General features: G+C 35.8%; 3 protein-coding genes across 4 annotated transcripts in view; 2 read left to right on the top strand and 1 right to left on the bottom strand.

Annotated features, from left to right (window-relative positions):
• Window positions 1-26,248, top strand: part of LOC127161432 (gastrula zinc finger protein XlCGF8.2DB) — a 116,136-nt gene that overhangs the window by 88,482 nt on the left and 1,406 nt on the right. The window lies entirely within an intron of this gene.
• Window positions 12,569-15,976, bottom strand: LOC127161430 (coiled-coil domain-containing protein 106-like). Its single transcript, XM_051104204.1, has 5 exons — window positions 15,848-15,976; window positions 14,958-15,053; window positions 14,270-14,389; window positions 13,912-14,115; window positions 12,569-12,986 (listed from the first exon to the last, which is right to left on the bottom strand). Exons 1-5 carry the CDS (start codon window positions 15,927-15,929, stop codon window positions 12,673-12,675), a joined length of 816 nt encoding a protein of 271 aa, XP_050960161.1. The 5' UTR covers window positions 15,930-15,976; the 3' UTR covers window positions 12,569-12,672.
• On the top strand, window positions 16,127-19,867 carry LOC127161429 (uncharacterized). Of its 2 annotated transcripts, XM_051104202.1 has the most exons (5): window positions 16,127-16,399; window positions 16,505-16,612; window positions 18,476-18,575; window positions 18,714-18,827; window positions 19,111-19,830. In XM_051104202.1, the coding sequence occupies exons 1-5, from the start codon at window positions 16,221-16,223 to the stop codon at window positions 19,585-19,587; spliced, it is 978 nt and encodes a 325-aa protein (XP_050960159.1). In that variant the 5' UTR covers window positions 16,127-16,220; the 3' UTR covers window positions 19,588-19,830. The 2 variants fall into 2 exon arrangements, with proteins under 2 accessions (XP_050960159.1, XP_050960160.1); XM_051104203.1 differs by lacking the exon at window positions 16,127-16,399 and having other exon boundaries at window positions 16,503-16,612; window positions 19,111-19,867.

Below are 26,248 nucleotides of genomic sequence, written 5' to 3'. Positions count from 1 at the left end.
TGTGTGCCCTGCTCAAGGGCTAATAACAGTCCTACAGTGTCCATACCTTGCCAGTGTCCGGGCGAAAAGCTGCTGGATCCTTTTGTGGCCGAGTATTCTGTTATGGAGTGAGGGAGACGTGACGTGGGTGGATCCATCTGCATAACTTTCTTTACACAAGACAGAGAAATGGTCATCAAACAGGCAGGGTTCCACATCGCCAAACAGGTATGTAAAAGCAAGACAAAAGTGTAATCCAAAACAGGTGAGGGTCGATCAATGGTGAACATAATTCGAGGGGCTAGGCAAAAGGGGTAATCCGATAAAACGGGCTAGAGCTCCAAAGGGCTGGGAGCGAAACAGACAAGACAAGATAACAAGGCTTTGATACAAGACTCGAATGACTAGATACAGGATAACTAAGAAATGGCTCCGTAAAGATGCTTACACAATACAATACTTGGCAAATGGCAAGGGGAAGTCCAAGCCCCGCTAGAAATTTTACGTTCCCAGAACGTCCTCAGAACGTCCCCACGTCCCCACTGGTGTCAAGGACGTCCCCATAACGTTCTGAAACGGTCACGATGTGGAGTTCTTTAAAGGTTTGGGGGACGTTATTTGGAAGACCTTTACAGAACATTCATGACATTCTTGGGACGTTTAGAGGACCATATTTTATTTGGAAATGTGACGTCCCCCAAACCTTATCAGAACGTCCACGCTGGTGTCAAGGACGTCACCTAGTAACGTTCCCAGGACGTTCCGAGACGGTCATGATGTGGAGTTCTTTAAAGGGTTAGGGGATGTTATTTGGAGGACATTCACAGAACATTCAGGACGTTAATGGTTCGGATCTATGTTTTATAACTTGAGCCAATGAAAAATAAATAATTTGCACTAAACAATATTTCTATGAAAACTGTTTTATTAAACCTGGCATGAAAGTATATTTTTCTTGTTGAAGAAAGTCAATTAATTTAAATTCTAGTTTTGATCAAAATAAAAAGATATAGATTTAATCAAAACAAAATTTCTCATTTAAGAAATAAGATTATAAATTATTTAGAATTACTGCAACTGACATCCAGTCACAGACGAAATCAACTGAAATAAAAGACATTACATTTCTTAAGATCTCAGCAAAGGAGGATTAAACTCCACAAACAGTTTGACTTTATTTGTCATGCAGAAGTTCTTACTGAGAATTAACAGAGGTTTATTTTCACAGTTTTAGTGAATTCCATTTGAAGGTTACCATTTTGGTGAATAGTGTTTGCTTTAGTTGGTCACTTGGTTGTTGACATAAAATATATGTTATTTTTTTTTTCTTTTGCTGCTGCAATCCTGTGTTGAGAAAGCACATTATGATAGCAGAGCAAGCTAAGATAAAATGCAATCAGGTAATATTGGCCTCTTGATGCTGGTGAAACCTTTATATAGTGGCTTGACTCATTGATTGTTGCATTGTTTACTACAGTAGCTTATCAGTTTACTGACTGTGCTTTTGACCATGTGAACATTTGTTTTGTGCACCAAAAGCATTGACTTGTGGCACACATAGACATGAAGAATCGGCGTAAGAATCTCAACAATGGTGACAATCAACAAAATATTCAGATAAACAGATCTTTGAACATCATAAAAAACAAGCTACTAATAAGTTGCAACACAAATAGCAAAAATTAAAGCAAATAGTAAACAAAAAAAATACTAAGACAATTCAGGTGCATAATTTATTCATGTTGCAATGCATTCTGGGAGCCATTATTGAGTTTTGATTGGAGTTCCCAGAATGCACTGCAGCATGAAGCTTTTTGTTTATTGTCACCATCATTGAGCTTCATATGCTGATTCTTGATGATTGTGTGTGGTTAAACAGAACAGATGTTCAAATTAAATCATTACTTTTATCAACAATGTAAAGTTATTTTTACAATCAAATGCTCATAGGTTCAGATTTGAGAGAGATCAGCGTGTCAGGCCAGTACATGACTACGTTACTGTCAATAACCAGCCAGCACTACCTGATCATATTTTCTTTTGGCTTTTTTACCATAACAAATGTGCTTTGCAAACACAGAGTTACATCAGCCAAAGAAAAGCTAACATTAAAAAGTCAAGGGTCAAGAGCACAACTAAAGCATACAATGACCACATTAATGGTAACTTCAAACAAACCATTCAACACTAAACCTCTGTTTTCAATAAAAACTTTTTTAGACATATGACAGAAGTTAAGTCAAACTGGTTAGTAATGAGTGAAGCTGCTGATGCTGTTTGTGGAGTTGTTTAATCCTCCTCTGCTGAGATCTTGAGAGATTTCATCTTTTATTTCAGTTGATTTCATCTAAGGCTGTGACTGGAAGTCAGTTGTAGTAATTATAAATTGTTTTAATAAATTATTTCTTAAATGGGAATTTTTGTTTTGATTTAAATCTATATCTTTTTGTTTAGATCAAAACTAGAATTTAAATTAATTGACAAGAAAAATATACTTTCGTGCCAGGTTTTATAAAATAATTTTCATAGAAATTTTGTTTAGTGCAATTTATTTATTTTTCATTGGCTCAAGTTATAAAATATAGATGTGAACCATTACCCTAAATTATTGGATGAATGAAAACATTTTTTCAATCTAATTTTTTTAACTGGATGAATGAAAACATTTTTTCAGTGTGTTAACGTCCTAAATGTCCTCTTTGTAATGTTGTTATGTGACCACAGAATAACCAATAACGTCCTCCTAAAGTCGTATTGTGAACGTTATTATATGACTAAAAGAGGACCATGTGAGAACGTTCTGTTAATGTCCCAAATGTCATCTTTGTAACGTTCTTATGTGACCAAAAAATAACCAAAATGGAACGTGCCCCTAAAGTCGTATAACGAACATTGAGCACCAGCACTTTCGTAACCAAAAGAGGACGTTTTAGGAACGTCTCCAATGTCCTGTAAAGGTTAGGGACATTCGTCACCTTTAGACAACTTTTAGGGAACGTTGCGAGAACGTCTCCTCCTACGTGGGAGGTTTATATACCGTGTCTGATTGGATGCATGTGATCAGCGCAATGGAAGATGGGGAACATAGTCCGGGGTATAGTGCAACAGTTTGTGTAATGTAAATATAATGAATGAGAACGACATCTGGTGGTGAGCAGACCGAAGGTCACCGGCCAGATTCATGACACAAGGACACCTTAATACAAGTGTGACTGTAAAAATTATCCAATGAAAAAAAATGTTCAAGTAGATAGTTACTTCAAGGGTGTAACGCCATGCCAGCAGAGGGAACCCTCTACCATAGACTGTCTGCTACCGCTCCCTCTGCTGCTTCTACAGTAACTTCCTGTTTGGCAGCCATAAAAGGCAGGCCATGCCAAACTAACCCCGCAAAGTATTGTTTTGCTGTGCGGACTCTACTAAGTGTTTTCTCCTATTTCTTTGCCCTGTTTTCTAATATATTTCTTTTGTTATTGTTTTTCGTCATTGTTTTGTTTAATTCTGTCTCATTGCCATAGTTTTGCCTCGTTTCATAGCCTTGTTCATTTGTTACTTTAAACTGCTTTCTCTGGTATTTTGACCCATTGCCTGTTGTATTGGATTTACACTCTCGCCGTGCCCAGGACATTACTGTTTGTTTGGTTATCGACCCTGCCTGTGTTGACTACGCTGTGTTCAAATAAAGCTCGCACTTGGATCTTATACACTTCCCACGAGTCTTGTTACAAAGGATTAGATCATCCAAAAATAAAAAAAATTGTGTAATTAATTACTCCCATTCATGACGTTCCAAAGCTGTAAGACCTTCGTTCATCTTCAGAATGCAAGATATTTTTTCCTTGCATGTAAAAAAAACTTGTAGTATAAAATTATTTTTATTATTATTATTATTATTATTATTATTATTATTATTACTACAATTAAATACCATTTATTTGATGATAAAATAGTTCTACTGTAATAGTAATGTGTTAGTGTAATCTTTCAGCAATAATTTTTATAATTATTAATGAAATAAACAGTCTACAACACTACAAACAAATTCTTGATTATAATAGATTTTTTTGTCATTAAAAAAAACACATTTCAAACTTGCAATTTTTAAGTAATTGAAATTAAGTAGTTCTTGTTCTATGGCTGCACAGTTTGGAGAATTTTATTTTTTGTTAAAATTGTATGGAGATGCTGAACGTGCCTCTTAATAACAGAATTTGGCAATGTAAACTCTCAATCACCAAATTCCCCATCTAATGTGACTAAAGCAGTGACAATCAGCTGATACGCCAGCACAAACTTTCACTGAGTGCAATGATGGAAAGTCCTGTTGCCAAGCCAGGTATCTTGTACATGAAACTGCCACTTCAATAGGTGACAAGTCAGAAGTGGCTTCTGTAAGAGCCATAACTTAAATAAATAAAGTTAACATTAAAGTTAAAAAACCTTAAGTAGATATTATTTTAATGTTTAGCTTTATGTGTATATCGGAAAAAAACATGCCCTGTTTATTCTGTAATGGTTTTCTCTGTTTATTATTGGACTGTCTTTAAGCACTCCTCAGAAAAGGCGCTTTTTCACTGAGAAAGAAAGATGGAGCAACAGATTTTTGACCAGAGTTTATTTGTTTCTGTTTATTGTGCGAGAACATCCAGTGAACTGTTGAAATTTGAATGAAGACCCAAGTCATTTCTTTGCTCGAAAGAACATAGAAGTTTATCGCTACAACAGCCGCTCTGCCTGACAAGTACACGCATCTAGCACAAACTCTGGGAAAATTTTATAAAAAAAACAAACAACAAAAAAAAAACTTTTGTTTGGCTGTACTTATTAAAATTACAAACTTGAGCACCAGAGTTGGACTTTAATGATTCCAGTAGAATCTTCATTGTAACAGGACTGTGTCTCACGGATGCACCTTTAATTTCCACAGTCTCTTTTATTTGGCTGACATGTACAATTCTTCCAAGAACAGCACATACCTATTTAAAAGAAAAGATACAGAAGTAACAATAACCTAATAAAAAAATATATATCTAATATAGACATAATGTAATTAAACCATTAAATGTTCAATACAAAACAAATCTTAAAAATGCAATCAATTATTAAACTACCTAAGGATAGTAAAGAAATTAAAAAAAAAAATAAAACAAATAGAACCACAACAAAAAAAAAAAAAACTTTTTTTTTTCTTCTGCATTTCTTATCATGTAGTTGAATAGTCAGTAAGGTTTTGCATGGCTGAAACTATAAATAAACATTGGGAAAACAAATCAGGAGCTCCCTTACTGTGACAATTATGTTTAGTTTAGTTTAGTTTAGTTCATTTCCTGTCATGTTTTCATTAGTTTCCATGGTTTCTGATTAGTTCATTCTTGTCCAACCTAATCCTCAGCCCCATCTTCTGGGAGCAGGACAACAACATCAGGCAAGCCACCCTCCAGGAGCCCGCTCCACCGGAATGCCCAGAAGGTAAAATCTTTGTTCCTCACTCCCAACGACTAACCCTTCTGGGCACAGCTCATCATTCTCTGGGCTCTGGACAACCAGGTAGCCAACGGACCCTCTCGCTCCTTTTTACCAAGTTGTTCACCACACAAACTGTTTAATAAAACATTGGATTGGATTGCCACTCACCTCTCGTCTCCTCCATATCAGTGTGTGTGTGTTTGTGACCCCACCACGTTCTTAGCCTCCGTGTTGTGCATTTAAAATCCTTGTTTAAGAAGATGTGCTGTTCTGATCTATATGCGCTTTTCATTAACTATAAGCCATTTTATTCGCTAAGACACTTACTCGTTCATTCTTGTGTGTACATTCCACCACAAGCGCACATGAGCCTGGCTTTACAGAAACTTGCTGATCAGATCAGAGAGATGTAAAAACAACACTGTTATTATCACTTGACGTGCGTTTATCTGCTTAGAATTTTTGTTTTGAGTTTATTTTATTAATATTGGGTATTAATTGTTGTCAAACAATTAATGTTTTATTTACTCTGCCAACTAAACTTTCAGAGCAAGTCATTGTGCGTTCTCTCCGTGCTGTCATTGTACACATAAACATTAACATTTACTTCACCTCACTTCATGGCAAATCCTTAAGTTAATTGTATTCAGAAAACAAACAAGAATAAAAAAAATATAAGTAACCATGTAAAATAAAAATATGGTAGCCCATTTAAAATTATAAACAACATTTATTTTAAACACTGAAAGTCATTTATTTGAATCAACACCGAAACTTGCACAGATGTCGGACTTGCATCTCTCATTCAGTCCAAAGTTTCCATAGCCTGTTTTTCGATTTACCTGCTACACTGTTACACTGTAAAAAGTGATGAGTTGACTTAAAAAAAATTGAGGAAACCCATTGCCTTAAAATTATTAAGTAAAAATAATAAGCTAAGTGAACTGTCAAGTTTGCCATCTACCTGGAATGGCTTACATGTACAATTGTAGGCGAAAGCTAGAGAAAAGTGATTCTTACAAAAATGCATTGTTTCGCCCCAGGAGGGCTTTATTCATTCTGTCAGGTTCAGTTATTTTAAAAAGGTTTAAAGTGATTCAAATACTTTCTATTCTGGGGTTAATTAAGGAGTGATTTTATGCTAGTGATTTGATTTGTTAAACACCCTAAACTATTATCTAAGAAATGATGACACTTGGTGAGTCGTACTTGTTTCCCATGATTAGCGGTTTCATGTTTACGCAGGCATGAGTTATGTTGAAGTTGATTGTTACAGTTATTGATAATGAGTTTTAGAAACTGTTTAGAATACAGTGTCATGAAGGGTTATACAATTTTTTTTATTTGAGAGACATGCATGGGGGCATGGAAAAGTTGCATGCAGTTTACAACCTACTGATGTAGTAAGTTTTGAGAACTGTTTAGATTGCTGTTCTCTTCTGGGAAAAGCTTGCATGGTCTGCGCTGCTTATGGACTCAGGGGAAAGGGAGATTCACAGCCCATGCGATGCCCATTTGCTGGGAAGATTCAACTGAGGGCCCAAAGAGGAGATCATGGTTAGTTTTCATCTTGCTCTTCTTATCGGGTAATGTTCACCACAACCCGGGTCCTGTGTTAGCGCAATTTCAACTTCCCAATGATCAGTATGTCAGAAAAGCAGCTTATGTTTTTATTTTTTATTATTATTGACCGTATAACACTAGCAGGTTTAAATAGTTCTTTTAAAATTAAATATGAACACAGTTTGGATTAAAATTATATTTCCTGTATAGTAATACTTTACAATAAGATACCATTCATTAACATGACTTCATGTTATTATCTAACATTAACTTACAGTGATGGAACAATATATTTTTTACAACATCAAATAATGTTTGTTAATGTTATTTTATTTAATACAAGCACTTGATCATTCATGTTTGTTCACTGTGCATTAAATAATTTTAACAGTTTGAACTTTTGATTTTTGCTTGATTTTGCATTTTGAAATTTTGATATTAACCCTAAGAAGAATAATTGCTAACTGTTGTTTATTTTTAGGTCATGTTATCTAACAAATGGAATCTTATTGTAAAGTGTTTTTTAAAAATACAGTTTTCATCAATTTGATATACACTTATATTACTACATGTAATCTTACCAAAATTTATTATAAAGGCTGAGGTTTGTCATTTACTGAAACATTTTTGCTGGTGTCAAAGACCTAATGTTGCATTTGGTCAGACTAAGTTTACTTAAGTATTTTATATTTTCTTTTTACAGCTGCAGGCAGCGGAAAATCATGACACACACAAAAATAAAACGGAAAATAGTTTACAGATCATTTTCAACGACAGCAGGAATATGTATTTTTTATATAGATCTTAAATACTTACATTGCTTGTGTAAAACTTGAAACATAATTTAAATAAATATACAGAAAGACATTGGTTTTTGTACATTTTATTTTTTATTTTAATTAATTAAAAATAATGTGTTGTTCAATTAGCATGTTTTTGTGTTTTGCTTTGGTACCAAAATTGGTACAGAGAACCGTGGATTTTTACTAGTATTGGTACCGAATATGAAATTTTTGTACCGTGATAACCAAATGGACCAGTAATGATGTCCAAAAGATGAGAATTGATCAAATTTTCCCTTTGTCTGACTGTACTCATGCTGGTGCACCTTTTGTTGGGCAACTCTATATGGTTGGGGGATTTATATGGCCACTCTCTCCTCTCCAGAGGTCCAGTGTGCCTGGTATCCTCAAAGGGTTAGCAAAGTTAGCAGTGTTTGTGAGACATAGTCAAAAAAGGGTGCATTTCATTATCCCCATACATTTCCCGGGCCAGAGATGGCAAGGAAAGTTGTGCATGATGTAGTGAGGTGCCTTATGCTGGCCATGTCTGCACACAAATTGCAGTACTTTCCAGCATTTAAGTTGTGGAGCATTCAGAACAATAACCAGTGTTTGTCTGGAACCCAAAACTATATTATCTTCGGTCAGCCAAGGAAGTGACTAAGAAAAGCCAGAGAAGAGCAGAAGCAGGAGGTGAAAGGTGTGTTCGACTTCATCAACAGCTACAGATGGCGATCAATGAGAGTAGCCAAGAGCAGTCGGGGGTGGAGTTGAAAACGGAGGCGTCAAGACGGACACTTTTTACTCTCGTTAGTGAAGCTCTCACGGTGTTTGCATGCTTTATCACAGAAGAAGTGAATTAAATGCAATATTTTTCAAATACACAGACTTTTCAAAAGCGTTTTCATGAGCAACAGAAACATGAACATATACTGTTTAAATACTAATACAGTGGGGTTATTTATGCTTTTATCAGTGTTTTATGATAAATCTGACTCAATATAACATTGCGACTACAGTAAAAACACTTTTACTGTTATAAAAACAAAGATTTGTGGACTTGAGGATGTTAGAATAAACCCGAAACACACGTGATCGTTGTCATGCTGTGAATCTGGCCAATCGTGAAACAGCCATGTGGTCATCAGAGCTCCTGCAGCCGCTCTGAAGAAACTGCGCCTGCTGAGTCACTCGGCTGCTCTCGAATCGCTATTGCGGTACTTTGATGGCACACGTGACAGTCACGAGGCGTCTGCGCCGTCTCAAGTCGGACAAAATTTCTAACCGGCATGCACTGCTTCAAGTCAGAATTTGATTGAGCTGCGCAACGCCGCGTTAAGTTAAACACACCTAAAGTATTGATGTTAAAAAAGCAGAACCAATATCCCCACCTGAGGTTAATTAGAGCTCTGCCATGACTGGGTGATGGGAGAGGAGAGAGAGTATTTAAACTTGAGACTTTTCTAAAGCCGGGCTCACATCAGAGAATTTTTACAATCCTAACCAATTATGAAATCTGGTTGCAGCGCACATAAGAAGAATCTTTGCAGATCATCTTACCTGAAATCATAAACATGCACACATTACAAGATTTGAAAATTGTGGCGCATCACACTGCAAGATATTATTAAGATTATCATGACAGAGAGTACCTCACATGATCTTACGCAACAGATCCTTATTTCAGGAGCTAATGTTTATAATGTTAGTTAGTGTGCTAGCAGCTTTATGTTGTCACCCGGTAACGTTATGTTGAAAACTGAGACAATTTCACTCCAGAGCTTTCCGTGCTCCATGCGATTGAGGTATGAGTTTATACAGTGTTACTACAAAAACATAAGAAGCAGTCGAAGCAGCACATCGACTGTTGTGAAAGTACTGACATAATCATAGCGGTCATCATCCCGATTTAAAATCCTGAATATCAAACATGTTTGATATGATTGAGGCTGCCCTGATTTGTGTGAGAGCAGATCGGGGGTGCAAGATTCGATCTGGGAACGTCTCACATTACCAGATAATCCGTGCCGGACATTGGGACTGATCAAAGTGCTCCACAAGATTTTTGCTCCGATTCTCGGGAGGGGAAAATCGGGCTAAAAATCTTGTAGTGTGAGCCCAGCTTAAGAGAAAAGTGATTGTTAATTTGAGTTGTCCATTGTAAATACTAAGCTTTATTTCATGTCTTTTGTTTTGGGTTGGAAGGTGGAGGAAGGTGGGTGCCATTTTGTTTTGTATTACCTATTTTTTTTTTTTTCTGGTTATGTTAGTTTAGGACAGGGGTGGCAAACTGGAGAGCCACAGCCCTGCAGAGTTCAGCTCCAACCCTAATTAAAAACCCACCTGCCTGTTGCTTTCTACTAACCCTTCAGACCTTGATTAGCTTGTTCAGGTGTGTTTGATTAGGGTTGAAGCAAAACTACGCAGGGCTGCGGCTCTCCAGGACCGACGTTCGCCACCCCTGGTTTAGGATGTTTAATTTGCTGAATTTTCTTTTGTTTTCTATGTAGCTTAGGCCACATTTACACATAGCCGGGTATTTAGAGAAACAAATATTTCCTCCCCTCCGTTTTCAATAATAACATTGTGCAAACAACATTGTTTTCAAAAAACTTGTCATTTATATCAACCCGCAAAAATACACCGTCGTGCGCCATAATAACTATGCCAAACCTATGGGCGGCAGTATAGGGAAAAGAATAAAGCCATTGAAGCCAATGAAAATCCAAAATAAATAGGGCGCTCACATGACGTTAAGCATTTTCTGGCGCATAATGTGACGTTTGAGAACCTAAAACCCCGTTTCTCCCAGTTGACATGGCAACACATAACCGGCGTTCAGAAATCAGAAATCTCCACTTTGGCCGGAGTTTTTAGAAATAATCGTTTTCTGTGATAAAAACGTGGTTTTCGTGTAAATCAGAGGCCAAACCGCAGGGAAATATCTGCGTCTTCCCTTCGTGTAAACGGGGCCTTAGTTAGTTGATTTATAAAAGAGTTTTATGTTTGTTATTTTGGCCTTGCCCCCTTCTGAAGTTGATATCCTTTCATTTATTTATCACTTTATATTAAGTGTCCCTAATACCTGTGAACTTACATGGTAACTAGATGTGTACATAGTATGTAACCACAGTGTATGTACACATTGGTACATAGTATCTACAGATCTAATACCAGTGTAACTACACACATGTAACAACCCACTGAATAGTATGTGTAAGTACAAATGTGTAACAGGACATTGGTAACAACATTTGTTTTCCACTACGGTAAGTACACATGTGTAACAAGAATTATGTAACTACATTTTCTAAGAACAATATGTACTCACACAAGTTTCTCCACTTCCAGTCTTCAATACTGCAGTTTGGAATACACTGAAACTTTATGGAAATCATGTTGATTCCTATGTGCATACCATGTATTTCTGAACACTGAATTAAAATTAGACTTGCAGTACTAACGTTGAATTAGAAAGTTTCACCTAGTGATACCAGTATACTTACATGGTAACTTCTGAGGAACTGCAAAGTGTAAAATGGTCACAAAATACTATGTAATATGTAAAACTTAAACCTCTGTGCAACTCTTTAATAACAGAGTACTTACATGGTAACTCCTCAGGCACTGTCCACTTAATATAAAGTGTAAAATGATCACAACGTACTGTGTAATATGTAAAACCTAAACCTCTGTGCAACACTTTAATAACAGAGTACTTTCATGGTAACTCCTCATGAACTGTCCACTTAATATAAAGTGTAAAATGATCACAACGTACTGTGTAATATGTAAAACCTAAACCTCTGTGCAACACTTTAATAACAGAGTACTTACATGGTAACTCCTCATGAACTGTCCACTTAATATAAAGTGTAAAATGATCACAACGTACTGTGTAATATGTAAAACCTAAACCTCTGTGCAACACTTTAATAACAGAGTACTTACATGGTAACTCCTCATGAACTGTCCACTTAATATAAAGTGTAAAATGATCACAACGTACTGTGTAATATGTAAAACCTAAACCTCTGTGCAACACTTTAATAACAGAGTACTTTCATGGTAACTCCTCATGAACTGTCCACTTAATATAAAGTGTAACGTGGTCACAACATACTGCATAATATGTAAAACCTAAACCTCTGTTCAACACTTTAGTAACATTGTACTTTTAATGCTAACTCTTTAGGAACTGACCACTTAATATAAAGTGTAAAATGGCCACAACTTACTGTGTAATATGTAAAACCCAAACCTATGTGCAACACTACAATAACAATGTACTTGTTAAAGCTGCAGGAACTGACCACTAAATATAAAGTGTAATTGTTAGGGTCATTGTTGTGTGCCATCAGTGTCGTTACATGATAATTTCATAGCAACTTCCCACTTACATTGTGAAATGTTACATGTTAAGTCCACTGGAACTATCTACGTACAATAAATTTAACAACTGCATTAATTAAACTTTAATTACTTCTCAATAAGTAAAGTATACAGGAAAAATTGCTAAACAATGTTTTTTAACACATTACACTCAACAGTGTAACAGATTCTAAAGTAAAACTTAAGTATACCTGCTGCTTGGTTAATATTACAACAGCATGTGGTTCTTTAGAATGCCTAAAATAAAATAAACAAATAAAATATAAAAACTCTGCTATTGTAAAATTAAATATGCTTGTAACACACTGACAGTGTTGGAAATGAAATACATTATACGTTATCAAATAAGAAAACTAAATTGTATGTCATGAAACAAAATTGGGAAATCAATGTGAATTACATCCAACGTGAACTGACGTGAATTACAAAATTGACCTTAAAACAAAATCTAAACATAATGAAATGAGCAGCATGGAGGTTTTGTGTCTTTCTATCTCAACTTATATGTTATCGGCAGTAGTTTACGCTCTTTTTTGGCATTTTCTATGGCAGACTTGAGGTCTGCTGTCAGTGACTGCAGGCACCGCTTTGCAAAGTCAAAGAGCTTCTCCTCCTTGGCTCTGAACTTCGGGATGCTTCGGTAAAACTCTGGATCAACAAGCTGTATTTCAGCCACAACAGCTGTTAATGCGAGAGTATTTCGGTCAACCCCAACTTTGGTGCAAGCCTTTCTGATGCTCCCTTCTTTCTTGAAGGCATGAAAAACTTTATTGTACCGCTGCAGTACATCATCTGGGGTTGTTGCTGTAGGAAGATCAAAGTTTCTTAATGAGACAAACTAAAACAAACAACAAAAAAACAAAACAACCACACACACACAAAACAAAAAACAAGATTGTATCATATAGATCAATTTCCAGTTAAATGCACAGACCATGCAAAAAAAAAAAAAAAAAAAAAAAAACACAACTTGCAGCATAAGGCTAAAAGCAGCCTAACATTAACATCATCACTGATTAGCCTAGCCTATTCTAGTGCAAGTTTATGCATTTTAAAAAACACTCACGTTATAAGTGAAGCTTTCTACACTGTATGATGAATAAATCTCTTACTGCACACGTCTGCAGCGCATTACGGCATGCGTAAAAAAACAAAGGCTGTAGTCCAAAGAAGCCGTTTGTTGTAGTTCATGAAAATATATATTTTTTTAAAACAAAATTCTCCTTTTGGAGTGGACTTTGGGATTTGTAACTTTGTTGATCTTTTTTATGCTCAAAGATACACACCACACACTGACTACAATTCAAAAAGAGAAAAAGCATAATGGGACTCCTTTAATATACCTAAAATCTAATGTTAGACCTTCCTAAAAAACTGAATATCACTGATAATTTTATTTATTTATTATCTTTACTCTATTGTATTTATTTCTGCTGTTGCTTGTAGTTAGATTATTTATTCTTATTTTCTTTATTTTCATTTGACAGTATAGTTTTTTTCCTAAACATAGCACATACCGAACCATATCAAAACCATGACTCTAAAACTGTGATACAAACCGAACCTTCAGTTAGTTGAACCATTTCACCCCTAGTCGACTGATTTTTTTTTCAGGGATAATACCAGTATTAATTTTAGTCAAGAAGCCCAATAAGAGATAGGTATGTGTTATATTAAATAAGTACACATAAACAGAAATATTAGATTCAAAAACAGGATATGTGCTTACCACGTGAGCTGTGCTTGGTAGATTTTGACCTGCTAGCCCTCTTTATCTTCTTTTTATGACCTCTTCTCCTTTTTTTACGAGGAATGTCGCTATCAGGTGATTCTGAAGAGGAGGAGGAAGTCAGGGAGTCTTCATCAGTGTCACTGGTGCTGCATTCAGTGCTTGTGTCCAAGACTTTCTTTTTGTCTTTTTTTGGCCCTCGATCTAAAGGAAACAATAACACATTTAGTTACACAAAAAGGCAAAAATGCTTAGAGAAGTAATTTATCATGTAATGCTCAGGAGTTCAGGATTTTAGTAACTGCTAAATACTTTAATAAAATAAGTTTAAAGAGCAAACCAGATACATGTTTCTTACTTGAGAGTTTTAGGACAGTTTGACGAAGAAAATCTCGTTCTTCTTCAAGTGCCTTTATTTCCTGGGCCATGACCATCACCTTATTTTTTTCTGCCAAGGAGGAAGACTCATCATCTCGTCCTTTAAAAACAATGTAAAATCATCACCAGTTTTTTTTTTTTTTATGAACAAGTAACAGCTGTGTCACAGCTTTTCATATGGTCAAAAAGTACAAAAGTTTCTTTTGTTTTAAACTTGATTTCCCACAATACAGTGGATTCCCATTGTGTAAAATGGCCTATGGTTGGCATCAGTGCTAGACCAAGTATTTATATTCCTGTATATGCTCAATGGAACAAGAGTGTGATTGGCTGTTGTAGTTTTGGTTAAAGGGTTGCAGATGAAAAATGTTCTTGCAAAAAAAGAATGCTGTTCCCTAACATCCTGACTATTATTACTATTATTATGTCAATAAAAGCTTCCCAATTCATGTACTGGTGAATTTTTGGTATATCATCCAGGCATACAGCGAACACAGAAAAATGGTACAGATGGGATAAGGTTTCACCTGATTTGAAACAAGTTAGCTTCTCATGTCAATCTCAGTAACCCAGAGGAGACTACATCTGGGTTAAGTTACCATGATCTGAAATTCAAAATGCATACAACCTGTTTAATTTCCCAATACAGTATGTAAATCCAAACTCACCTGTTTCTGGATTTGCCACTGCAACAACAGAAAGGTCATTGTCATCGTCTTTACCATGGGATCCTTGATCTATTTGCTGGGCCGCATCAGCTTGTTCTGTAAGATAAAAGGAAATGGTTAATGTTCCTGTGTGACATATGAAGCCAAACTACTGCACCATTGCCTGGCTCATTGTTTCAAAACTATGATCAGTTATCATCAAATATCTCTCAGACCTTCTTTCATAAACATTTTACCCAGTGTTTACCCCAAATAAATAAATAAATAAACAAACAAACCAACCAAAGTATGGACATTGCTTAAGTGTTTTTCCTCCACTGAGGCCCATTATAATGAAAAAGCTTAATGTTCAACACCAAAAGTATGATCAAAGATCACCATATTGCTATGAGCTTTCACCCATCTTAAAAAATCAAACTAAATTGATCTGTGGTCAAATTTGCTGATCAGTGATCGCTGTTTTATGGCATTAAGCCATGTTAAGCTTTTTTAACCCCTTACAAGAAATTAGCCACGGTTTTATTTTAGTAAAAGTGTGGTAACCATGTATAATCATGTACATATTGTACTACCATGGTTATACTACAGTTAGTGTAGCAAAACCATGGTTAATTTGTGGTTACCATGGTTTAACTATAGTAATTATGTTTTATTTTGTTTTTGTTGTTGTTGTTGTTTTATTTGTAGTAAAATCACTTTTCGTAAAAGACTTTTTTTTTTCGTAAAAGCATTTTACAATTACTTTTGCAGCACCTGACAATATTACAGCAAAGGTGGACCTATATAATATTGCATAGTAGATACTATCTAGCTGACAGGGTCATGGTAGTAACTAGCTAACATTAGGTCATAATATCTGACATGTTAACTACTGTAGCTAAGTTAATTACCTTCGTTCAAGAGGTCCATGGCGTCAGGTTCGCTGCGTTGGGGGCAGGTCCTCTTCAAAGAAACCCCTTTCTTTCGAGGCATATTGTAGAAAAATTCGCTTTGAAGTATGGATAAAATGTAGATAAGAGGATTGCAATTTGCAAAACGACGAAGAGGCAAATAAGCTAACTGTTTCCTGTCAAAAAAATCTCCCGAGTCCTGATAGGAATAAAGTTGGCGGTTTATGTAGCAGGCCAATCAAAGCTTACGTAACGTCAAGGGACAACTATCACGTTTCGTTGTAGGCAGCCAGTTAACAACAAGGCGCCAAAAATTTCAAATAGGACCGCAAACATCATCCTGTTGTTTTACATTAGCAGTATCTAGACTGCTATGGCTATGTACTCAAGGCAATTAAATAAATTGATACGTCTTTGCAGCGGTGGAAGACATAGGAAATTAATGATCAAATGGCTACAGAAGAAAGGCTTACTTTGCAAAGCACCAAGTTGTCGCCACTGTGGAAAAAAGATGAGAATTAAAGCCCACAATGGACGTGATGGTTACATATGGTAAGTAACGTTAGGCACCAATTTAACCCTCTGTTTGGATAGCTAACGTTAACGTAATTTTAGGCAGCTTACTTCTGAGACTAATATTTTGCACTGTTATCTCAGGACATGTCGAAGAAACACGCATCGCAGGATTACACTATCCATTCGCTATGGGTCACTGTTTTATAACTCAAGGATCCCCCTGGTAAAGTGGATGGAATTCATATACAGGTAACGTATAGTAGCTAACATGCACCTATAATAGCTACATGTATGTATGTACATAATGTAACAATAACTTAACTGGTTAGTGGTTACATCAGTGGTCTCCAACCCGTTCTTCGTGATCTACTGCTAGATATTTATCACTGTCCCAGTAAATAACAGAAAAATAAGTACAAAAATACGTTACATTTCTCCAGTCTTTGTACTCATTTTTGCAAATTCAGAAGCTTCGGGAATAGTGATAAAATAATAATAATAATTAGGGCTGTTAGTCGGTTAACATTTTTAATGTAATTAATTCCATGATATTTCGATTAATTAATCTAATTGATCGCAAATTAATCACACCTCATTAGAAATTACGCACAAAAGACAATTTAAAGTCGTTGTGTAAAGCATCAAACAGACATTACAAAAAGTAGCCTCAACAAGAAATAATTTGTTTATTAAAATATATTTGATTTGATTCAAAATAAAATTTATTGCACATAAACATTTAGGGTGAGAGTAACGGCGTGAGAGTGAGTAAATGATGACAGGATTAAACATTTTTGGTGAACTATCTGTTTAATGTTTTTATTTTTGTTCTTATTTTTATTATATTTTATAATTTTTTTTATTATTATTATTATTTATTTATTTTATAATTAAATGATACTCTAAATAAGAAACTAAATCTGCCAGCAGGTGGCTGTAAATGTCTTCGATTCGTTTAAAAGGCTGATTAATTCAGGAATTAAGTAAATGACTCTCTTTATGAATGGGCTTTTGAATCATTGGTTCAGGAGTTTGTTCAAAACACGGATTCATTCAGAAACTAAACACAGATGTGTTGCTCAGAGACTCACAATCATTCTGCTATGGCTTCAAATGTAATATGTTCTCTGGAAAATTAAGCAAAAACACGTATTATTGTGTTTAAAATATAACACAATATTAGCTTCTTATTTACTGAACTGTTGTATAAAATGATATCTAAGCTTGTGATAGATCGGAACAAAGTCAGCCCTGGTGTCATGTATTGCTCTTGCTGCCCTTGTGATATTGTGTGAAATGTATTATATAAATATGAGACAAAACACAAATAGGGGCATTTTTTGCAACATCTTGAATTTTAGGGCATAACTGCATTTGTAGAGTTGTTGCCCTGCATCATATTTGTCAACAGTCTATATGAAATATAAGATGATGTACAGGTCTGGGGGAGGGGCCAGTGCGCTAACGGCGTTAAAATATTTTAATCTTGTTATTTTTTAATAACTAATTAAGTTAAACACATTAAACTGACAGCCCCTAAAAATAATACATTGTGTCTGAAAAGAATGTTAACAGAGGCCAGAGACACTGCAGATGCAAAGAAAATACTGTAGCAGGCAGAGCAAGCTTGCTGAATTTGAAACACTTTACTTCTGTTGTTCCATAAGCCCCACCTACTGTCAGAGAGCGAATGATCTCATTCAGCCCGTCAGATGTTTAATGTAGCATAATTTCACAATGATAAAGATGTTCTGTTTTCCTTAAAATTTTGTAATTACACAGTTTAATTAAACTTAAAAATTTATTAAAATGTAACTCAAACATAGCTTAGCTTAATATCTTTATTTGGGTTGTGATTAAAATGCAGTGGTTGCCTCAAATTTCAAATGGCTACAGATGTTTTTGTTTAAGGCCAGTATTCTTGTTAGAGAGCAAATAAGCAATACATAAATTTGCCAAAAAAATAAAAAAATAAAGATCAGTAACCAGTATCGGTAACGAACAGTTTTCTTATAAAAACTTTTTAGCATGAAAAATCATTATCAGTGCCTCATTAATTACAAAACTTTTATTGTTATTGTTTTTAATTAACCAAAACTATTTTCTTGTAAGATTTTCCCAGGGTCTACATTTAAGACAAATTGATTTGATGGAAGACTGTGTTGCCAAAACTTCAACAACATTGTCCAGAATGAACAAACTGCTCAGAAAGGTAACTTAATTTTTCCTACAAGCATTTGTATATAAGAGTAACCTTTGCACAAGACTCTTCAGGACTACATTGCTCAGCCAGTTGAACTGTAATAATTTTGTTTGTACTAATTCCTCTATGGCCACTTACATTTTATAGGTTTGCATTAAGGCATTGAGGAATCTGAAAAGAAGAACGGGTCTTAGAGTTGGTGGGAAGTCAAGACAGAAGTTTGTGGCTATAGATGAGTCTAAGTTCGCTCACAAAAGAAAGGTACATATGATGTGACAAATACAAAAAGAAAGGTATTTGTTTTTGCAATGTTGAAATACTAGAGTTGGTTAAAGCTGCATTCAGTTACCCTTCCAGGGTTAATATCACATCAAAATACCACATGAAATCAAAAGACATGATTAAATGATGATGCTCACACATGTGTGCTGAGGAATGGCCCCCAAATGGTAATAGGGAGATCAGAATCCAAGTTTTCTCTGACACATACCAGGCTTTACTTCTCTTACCATTCGTCATGTTTCTTGTGTTTATGCATTTTCAGTTTAATCGTGGCCGCTGTTGTACTACTTGGCAGAGAAGAAAAGGCTGGGTGTTTGGGATAATGGAGTTTAAAGGATCTCGCCGCCTACCAGTCTTAAAGATGGTAAAGGACCGTTCCAGGACCACACTGATGCCCATTATCACAAGACACATCAGAAGGGGGTCAACTGTTTACAGCGACAATTGGAGGGCATATCTGAATGCGCTACAACCACTAGGATACAGACACCTAACTGTAAACCATAGCAAAAATTTTGTTGATCCCCAAACTGGCTGTCACACACAACATATTGAACGGGCATGGCTAGCCATCAAGGCACAGGTGTCAAGATTCAGGGGTAACAAGACTACAAAACTATTAAGAGAACATTTGAAATTCATCCAGTGGCACTACTGGCTGGGAAGAAGAAATAGGAAAGGCTCCTTGGCACAGTTGATCCATGATATTAGAAAAGCATACAGGTTTAGATTTCACTGAAGATGTATCATCCCCCAATGCATGACTTATTAATTTTTTTTTTGGGCTCTAGATAATCTCTGTTATCAAACTATGAACTATATGATTGATCCTGGTGCATTACTGCACAGCACCGATTTACTCTTTATTTCCTGTACATTACAGTGTTCTGTTCCTGTTTAAGAACAGTGTAATTGTTCAATTGCAATGCCTGCTACATTAAATTAAATGAGGTTAGGGTTAACATTATAATGCAATAAATAAAGTGCAATAATACATATTATACAATACATATTGTATTTCTATGAATAACTACACTAGAATAAAATTAACTCTTGAATAGAGTGCTATAAATTTAACATGATCTGTTCCTGTGGAGTTACCATGCTGTTATGTTGATTTTACTCAGTGTTGAAAAATGCTTTATACTTCATATTCAATTAACAGTTCCTGTGCAGTTACCATGTAACTACACTGGTTTTACACAGTAGTATCCTATGGTTTGAGCTTTAAATATTACACAGTTCTTGGTAAAGTGTTACCAAGTGTGAACAAAGTGTGTAAAGTGTGAACAATTCCTGTGGATTTACCATGTAAATTATCTGGTGTTACACAGTGATTGAAGGATTACGCTTTAAATTCAGTGGAGATAATTTGTAACAACACAGCAGCACCCAGTGAGTTAGGATTTACATATAAATTATGGTTGGTGTCCAGAATTTTACACTTTATATTAAGTGGTCAGTTCATGAGGAGTTACCATGTAAGTACTCTGTTATTAAAGTGTTGCACAGAGGTTTAGGTTTTACATATTACACAGTACGTTGTGATCATTTTACACTTTATATTAAGTGGACAGTGCCTGAGGAGTTACCATGTAAGTACTCTGTTATTAAAGAGTTGCACAGAGGTTTAAGTTTTACATATTACATAGTATTTTGTGACCATTTTACACTTTGCAGTTCCTCAGAAGTTACCATGTAAGTATACTGGTATCACTAGGTGAAACTTTCTAATTCAACGTTAGTACTGCAAGTCTAATTTTAATTCAGTGTTCAGAAATACATGGTATGCACATAGGAATCAACATGATTTCCATAAAGTTTCAGTGTATTCCAAACTGCAGTATTGAAGACTGGAAGTGGAGAAACTTGTGTGAGTACATATTGTTCTTAGAAAATGTAGTTACATAATTCTTGTTACACATGTGTACTTACCGTAGTGGAAAACAAATGTTGTTACCAATGTCCTGTTACACATTTGTACTTACACATACTATTCAGTGGGTTGTTACATGTGTGTAGTTACACTGGTATTAGATCTGTAGATACTATGTACCAATGTGTACATACACTGTGGTTACATACTATGTACACATCTAGTTACCATGTAAGTTCACAGGTATTAGGGACACTTAATATAAAGTGCCTGTGTCTTGTTAATTATCTTGTTGGTCTTCTATTATTTAAGCCCTGTGTTCTCCTGAGTTCTGTTGTCCTGTATTGATTTGAGTTTATGTGTTTGTGGTTTCATTTTCCTGGTTATTCTACAAGTCTTTGCATTTAGTTAGAATGAAAGACTGTTATTTGGATCACTCCTACATCTTGTGCTTTGCTACTACCACACACCGTGGCATTATACAAACATTCAGTTTGATATTTTATACATGTTTTGACAATGTTATTTCTGATAGTTTTTGAACTATTCAGTCCACGTTGCCTACATCAAGAGCTTTTCCTTCTGGTGATGTGAATGTTACACAATCATTCCATCCTAACATTCTGAATACATTATGGAAACTTATCTGGATGTACCTTTAACATTTAAAAAAAAAACACATTTTTATACTCAAGTGAATGCTTTTATAGTTTATGTGAGCATTAAGGGAACTTAACATTTTATCACTATCTTTCAAACACTGCCCCAAGAACTCTGAAATTGATTCTTCCCAAGCAGCCATAAAGATGTTTGTGTAAGAGGGTGTGAATTTTTTTACCTATTGCTGTTCCTCTGGTTTGTAGATGGAATTTCAAGTCAAGTTCAAAATAGTTTTTCATCAGATTGATTTCTAATAATTTGAGAATACACTCATCTGGTCTTTTTGCATCTGGGTATCTCTATGCACTCTCGAACTGCTTGCATACCTGCTTGGTTATTTGTCTGGCAGACATTTTTGAAGTTCTGTGTTCTTCTTACACATCTTTTAAAATAGAAATGCTTACTCAATCTTATTGTCCATAATCTTATTAATGGGGCAAACTTGAGTATCAAAGCAGCATATTGGACAATGTAATGGTGCTTCAGCTTGAGTTTATGATTAGGAAACATCTCCTTTCTTGTCTCTAAATACTCCACAATGAGAACACTGAGCACAGCAACTGAAGAGGGAGCTATTGTAGGGGCACATTTTAAATCCTCCAGTTCTTTCAACTGGACCATCAGCTGCCATATTGGATCATCTGTGTCTGTCCCTTTTCACCTACTATAATAGGAAGAAGCCTCAGGAGAGAACAGCTTTCTGTTGCCTTGCCACCTATCATCTTTTTGACAATGTCAAAAATGCAACTCACTCATTTAACTTCATGTCTGTTGAACTGCTATATAAAATAAATTTAACTTTTCACACGTGTTAATTACTGTGTGATATTACATCATATAAAAAAACAGGAATATTTTTCATCTTGAATTTTTTTTTAAATTATAGAGGCATTACTGCATTTTAATATGCTTCATCATGCAATGCATGCTATTGCACTCTGAAGCCGGGTTTCTATTTGTTTTTTGTTTTTTTGCAAAGTTGTGACATGACAATGTCTGCTAGCGTGAATTAGAATGGGTGATTATTTCTGAATGGAAGGCATCCCTCTCTCTCAGTTCATCCCTTACAGCCACAAAGTACAGCACAACTTTATTTCAGGGGGATATCTTTAAACTCTAATCAGGGAAATACCATACCTTAAGTCGTTGTCTTTTAATGAACGTGAGAAGTTTCAGTGAGAGTGCACAGATCTGACTCTCCTTTTCTGACCTCGGAGATGGCTTATATCGCGGCTCCAATGTCTTTAACACGTGACAACCTGGGATTTTCCACAACAGAATAAGGCTGTAGATCCTTCACTATGAAAGCTGCCACAGATGTGGTTATTCTCGTCCCTTTCTCAGAGTTGTGACTCCAACGTAATTGACATGGCTACTGTCAAAAATAGGAAATGGTGTTGTCTTTCAGGACATAATACATTCTTTAGTACAACAGATCCTGTATGCAACAAAAATTCTGTGACCTTCCACCTGTCCAGCTCTTCTGCCAAGCAAATGCAATAAGCATCGTTCCTCTCAGTCCGATCAGCTTTTGTGATTATTAATTTTTCTTGTCTTTTGGGAAAGTGGTGGGCCCTGAGTCAAGAATATTAGCATCCATCAAGCTACTCCCAAGATGACCATGTGCACATAGTCTAACACAAATGAGCTAACACAAGAAATTCCTGCATCAATGAAGGGGCTGGCACCACCTAGATGGCTCTTGAACTCACACTGCATCTCTATTTATTAAATACCACTCTTCTTGTGATTTAAGGACCGTTGGTGATGCACCTCTAACAACTGTAATAAGAATTATGATTCTTAATGTGCTTCAGATAAGCTCTTGCTGGTGCATCACAAATCAGTGCTTCAATATTAACAGTGCAGGTCTTCTCTTTATGAATAATCACATTGTGTGTCACACTCTGTCATGCTATGGACCTTGTCTTGTTTTCTTGTTGCACCTGTGACCTAGTTTCTGTTTCTCCTTGATTGCGTTAGTCTGTTCACCTGTGTTCAGTTCATTATCTTATTAGTCCCTATCTTGCTTTAGTATAAGTAATTCCCATTTGTGTTTTATCTCTGCTGGTTTTTGTTGGATGTTACCTGTGTGTTAGTGGGCTCTCTCTTATTCCTGTGGATTTAGTAATTCTTTTTTTGGATTATGTACTTTGCCGTGCACTCTTCATCTTTGTACCACGCTGCAGTGTGACACTGTGAGGTTTTTATACTCCCTTGAGGAATATCTTGAAGACTTTTTAATGATGTTTTCTTGTTCCCTCAAAAAAGAGCTCCCACAAATGGCTCAAAGTTGTGAGATTTTGCCAGTATTGGCCAGAACTGGACTTTTGAAAAGTGGAACACCATCCATATTGGTGCTGAGGTTTATTGAATCATGTTCATGTCTGAAAGACACTGACTGACTTGGTAAACAGCAAATGTCCTCCTCTAACCCATAATAAATGTAGTGATCAATATATTTCGGCTAAGATCATGTCTCATGGTGGAGCAAGGAGTGTTCTTGCATCCTTTGGTAGCAGGTGTCCTTGCTTATTTAATATATAAAGATCTTTGTGTGGTCTTGTTTTTTGTTGAACATTGTCTTAAGTGCTCTTCTAATCAGTAAAATCCAATTCAGCATGATCATTTAGAATGTCTTTTTCTGAGTCAAAGACAAATACTCCACATCAATGTCAATGTCTGATTCATCTGTTGTCAAACTGTCAGTTGCCAAATTAATACTTTCAAAACTGCTTATTGACAGCCTGGGGTGCGTTTCCCAAATGCATCGTTGGCCAACTATGGTTGGCTAATGCTTTCACCACAGCACTACCAAAAAAACAAAAACAACATGTCTCAAAAGAAACAAGTCACTAAGCCTAACTGGGAAAACCCCAGAGTAAAACAAACAAATTTGCATGAGCAACTTACCCATCTGTGACTCTGAACGGTGACCAAACAGCATCAATCACTTTCAGGTGTTCCCAAACACGACGACTAAATTGCAACGTGACGTCAAACTATTCAAATAGGGCTACCCTCAAAATGTTGTGAGCAAATCAAGATTTCAAACTGTTCAAATGAATGAATGAAATCCAAAACAAAACAAACAAATATCTCAAATATTTCAATCATTCTCACATTAAGAAACTAATTTTACTATGAAGAGGACCCCATTTGTTACGCCCCACAGCTCGAAAAGGACGTAACAAAAATGGGAGAGAGTGCAAATAACACAAAATTTATTAACATAATAGACCTATACAGAAACAAAACAATGTAGCGAGACAGTCAAGAATCAGTAGTGTAGAGGCTCCGCCTCCTTACTGATTGCCCTTGGATGGTTTTGTCAAGGACACCTGTTGTCAGGTTCCTGTCGGTCCTTTTAAAAGGCAGCATAACAACTGGCCAGCGGGAGCTGTACGTGGGATTTGATGTAGTTTGGTTTCCGTTTATCTTTGTTTTATTTTACGTGTCCAACACTCCTGCAGCCCATTACATGTTCATGCATTCACTTAACTCTACACTACTGATTCTTGACTGTCTCATGCTACTTTGTTTTGCTTCTGTATAGTTCTAGTATGTTAATAAATGTTGCGTATTATTTGCACTTTCTCGTGTGTCCCCATTTTTGTTATGTCCTTTTTGAGCTGTGGGGCGTAACAATCACTGTCGGAATGCATGAACAGATCGATTTCTGCCTTCCTTTTCCATCATGCTTTTAAATATGCCATCTTTAATACGGTTTTGATTCTGAACTTTGCTTTCTTCAAATAAAATGTTTTGGTATGCCAGCAGTTTCTCAAAGTGCATTCTGAATAGAATGTCACTGAAAGAGTTATGCATTAGTCAGGGTTTATGTGACTGTAAATTTAATTGAGTTACTTTTTTTTTTATTTAAAGGTCAAACAAACAAACAAAATCATCCGTCAGGTTTTTTGCAGCTGTCTTAACAGTTCTCCAGGCATTGGCACAATGGGGATATTACATCTAGCCAGTGGAAGCATAGCCATACTGAAGAGCATCAAGAGAAACATGGTGTTGGTGAACTGGATGAAACGCTCCATCTCCGCAGGAACCACCGGGCCAAGACAGCTGATCCTGGACTCAAACAGCACAGACAAGATCCCTGGAGGAGCAGAAGACAGGAGACCTTTCACTTCAGATGTACACAGATGTATGTGTGCTATCTGGGTAGTGATATATTTCTGTCAGAATTGCTTCACATTAGACCGAACTTTTATTTTGATGGGTTGATGTGAAGATGCTTGAGTGTCGACCTTTGAACAAGGATGGTGAGAAAGAAGTGGCAGCATTAAGATCATTGTGGATGGGGGTTCTGAGGATGGATGTGAAATCGGTTCTTACCTTCTACTGCCAGTTGGGGAACTGCCTAATTCCACAAAACAAAAGTTTCAATGGTTGAAAGTTACAAATTCTTAATTTCTGAGTTCTGGATATCAAATATATTCCTAAAAAATTTGATGAACAATATTTACACTGCTGTTCAGAAGTTTGGGATCAGGAATATTTTTTTTTTTTTTTTTGCTTAATCTCTTTATTGAACTTTTGTAATAATAAAAGGATAAAGATACAGAAGAATAGAAACATAACATTTTTCCCCACACTACCCCCAACCCAGAGTTAATCAAACAAACAAACAAAAAAAAAAAAAAAAAAAAAAAAAAAAAGGGCCCTCAATACATTATTATAATGCATATACAAAAACTTTTCAGAGTTTAGAAACAAAATAAAAAATAAATAAAAATAATCACTAATGTACAAATCATAATGATATCCTACTGATTAGCATGACAGACTACAGAAGAAGAGTTCTCATAATTGGGAAAAAAAACAAATAAAAGGGTCCCAAGTTTCAGAA

Source organism: Labeo rohita, unplaced genomic scaffold (genome assembly GCF_022985175.1).
Source record: "Labeo rohita strain BAU-BD-2019 unplaced genomic scaffold, IGBB_LRoh.1.0 scaffold_65, whole genome shotgun sequence".
NCBI classification, from domain to species: Eukaryota; Metazoa; Chordata; class Actinopteri; order Cypriniformes; family Cyprinidae; genus Labeo; species Labeo rohita.
The sequence above is the reverse complement of the archived record's forward strand: the minus strand, read 5'-3'. Positions and strand labels throughout refer to the sequence as shown.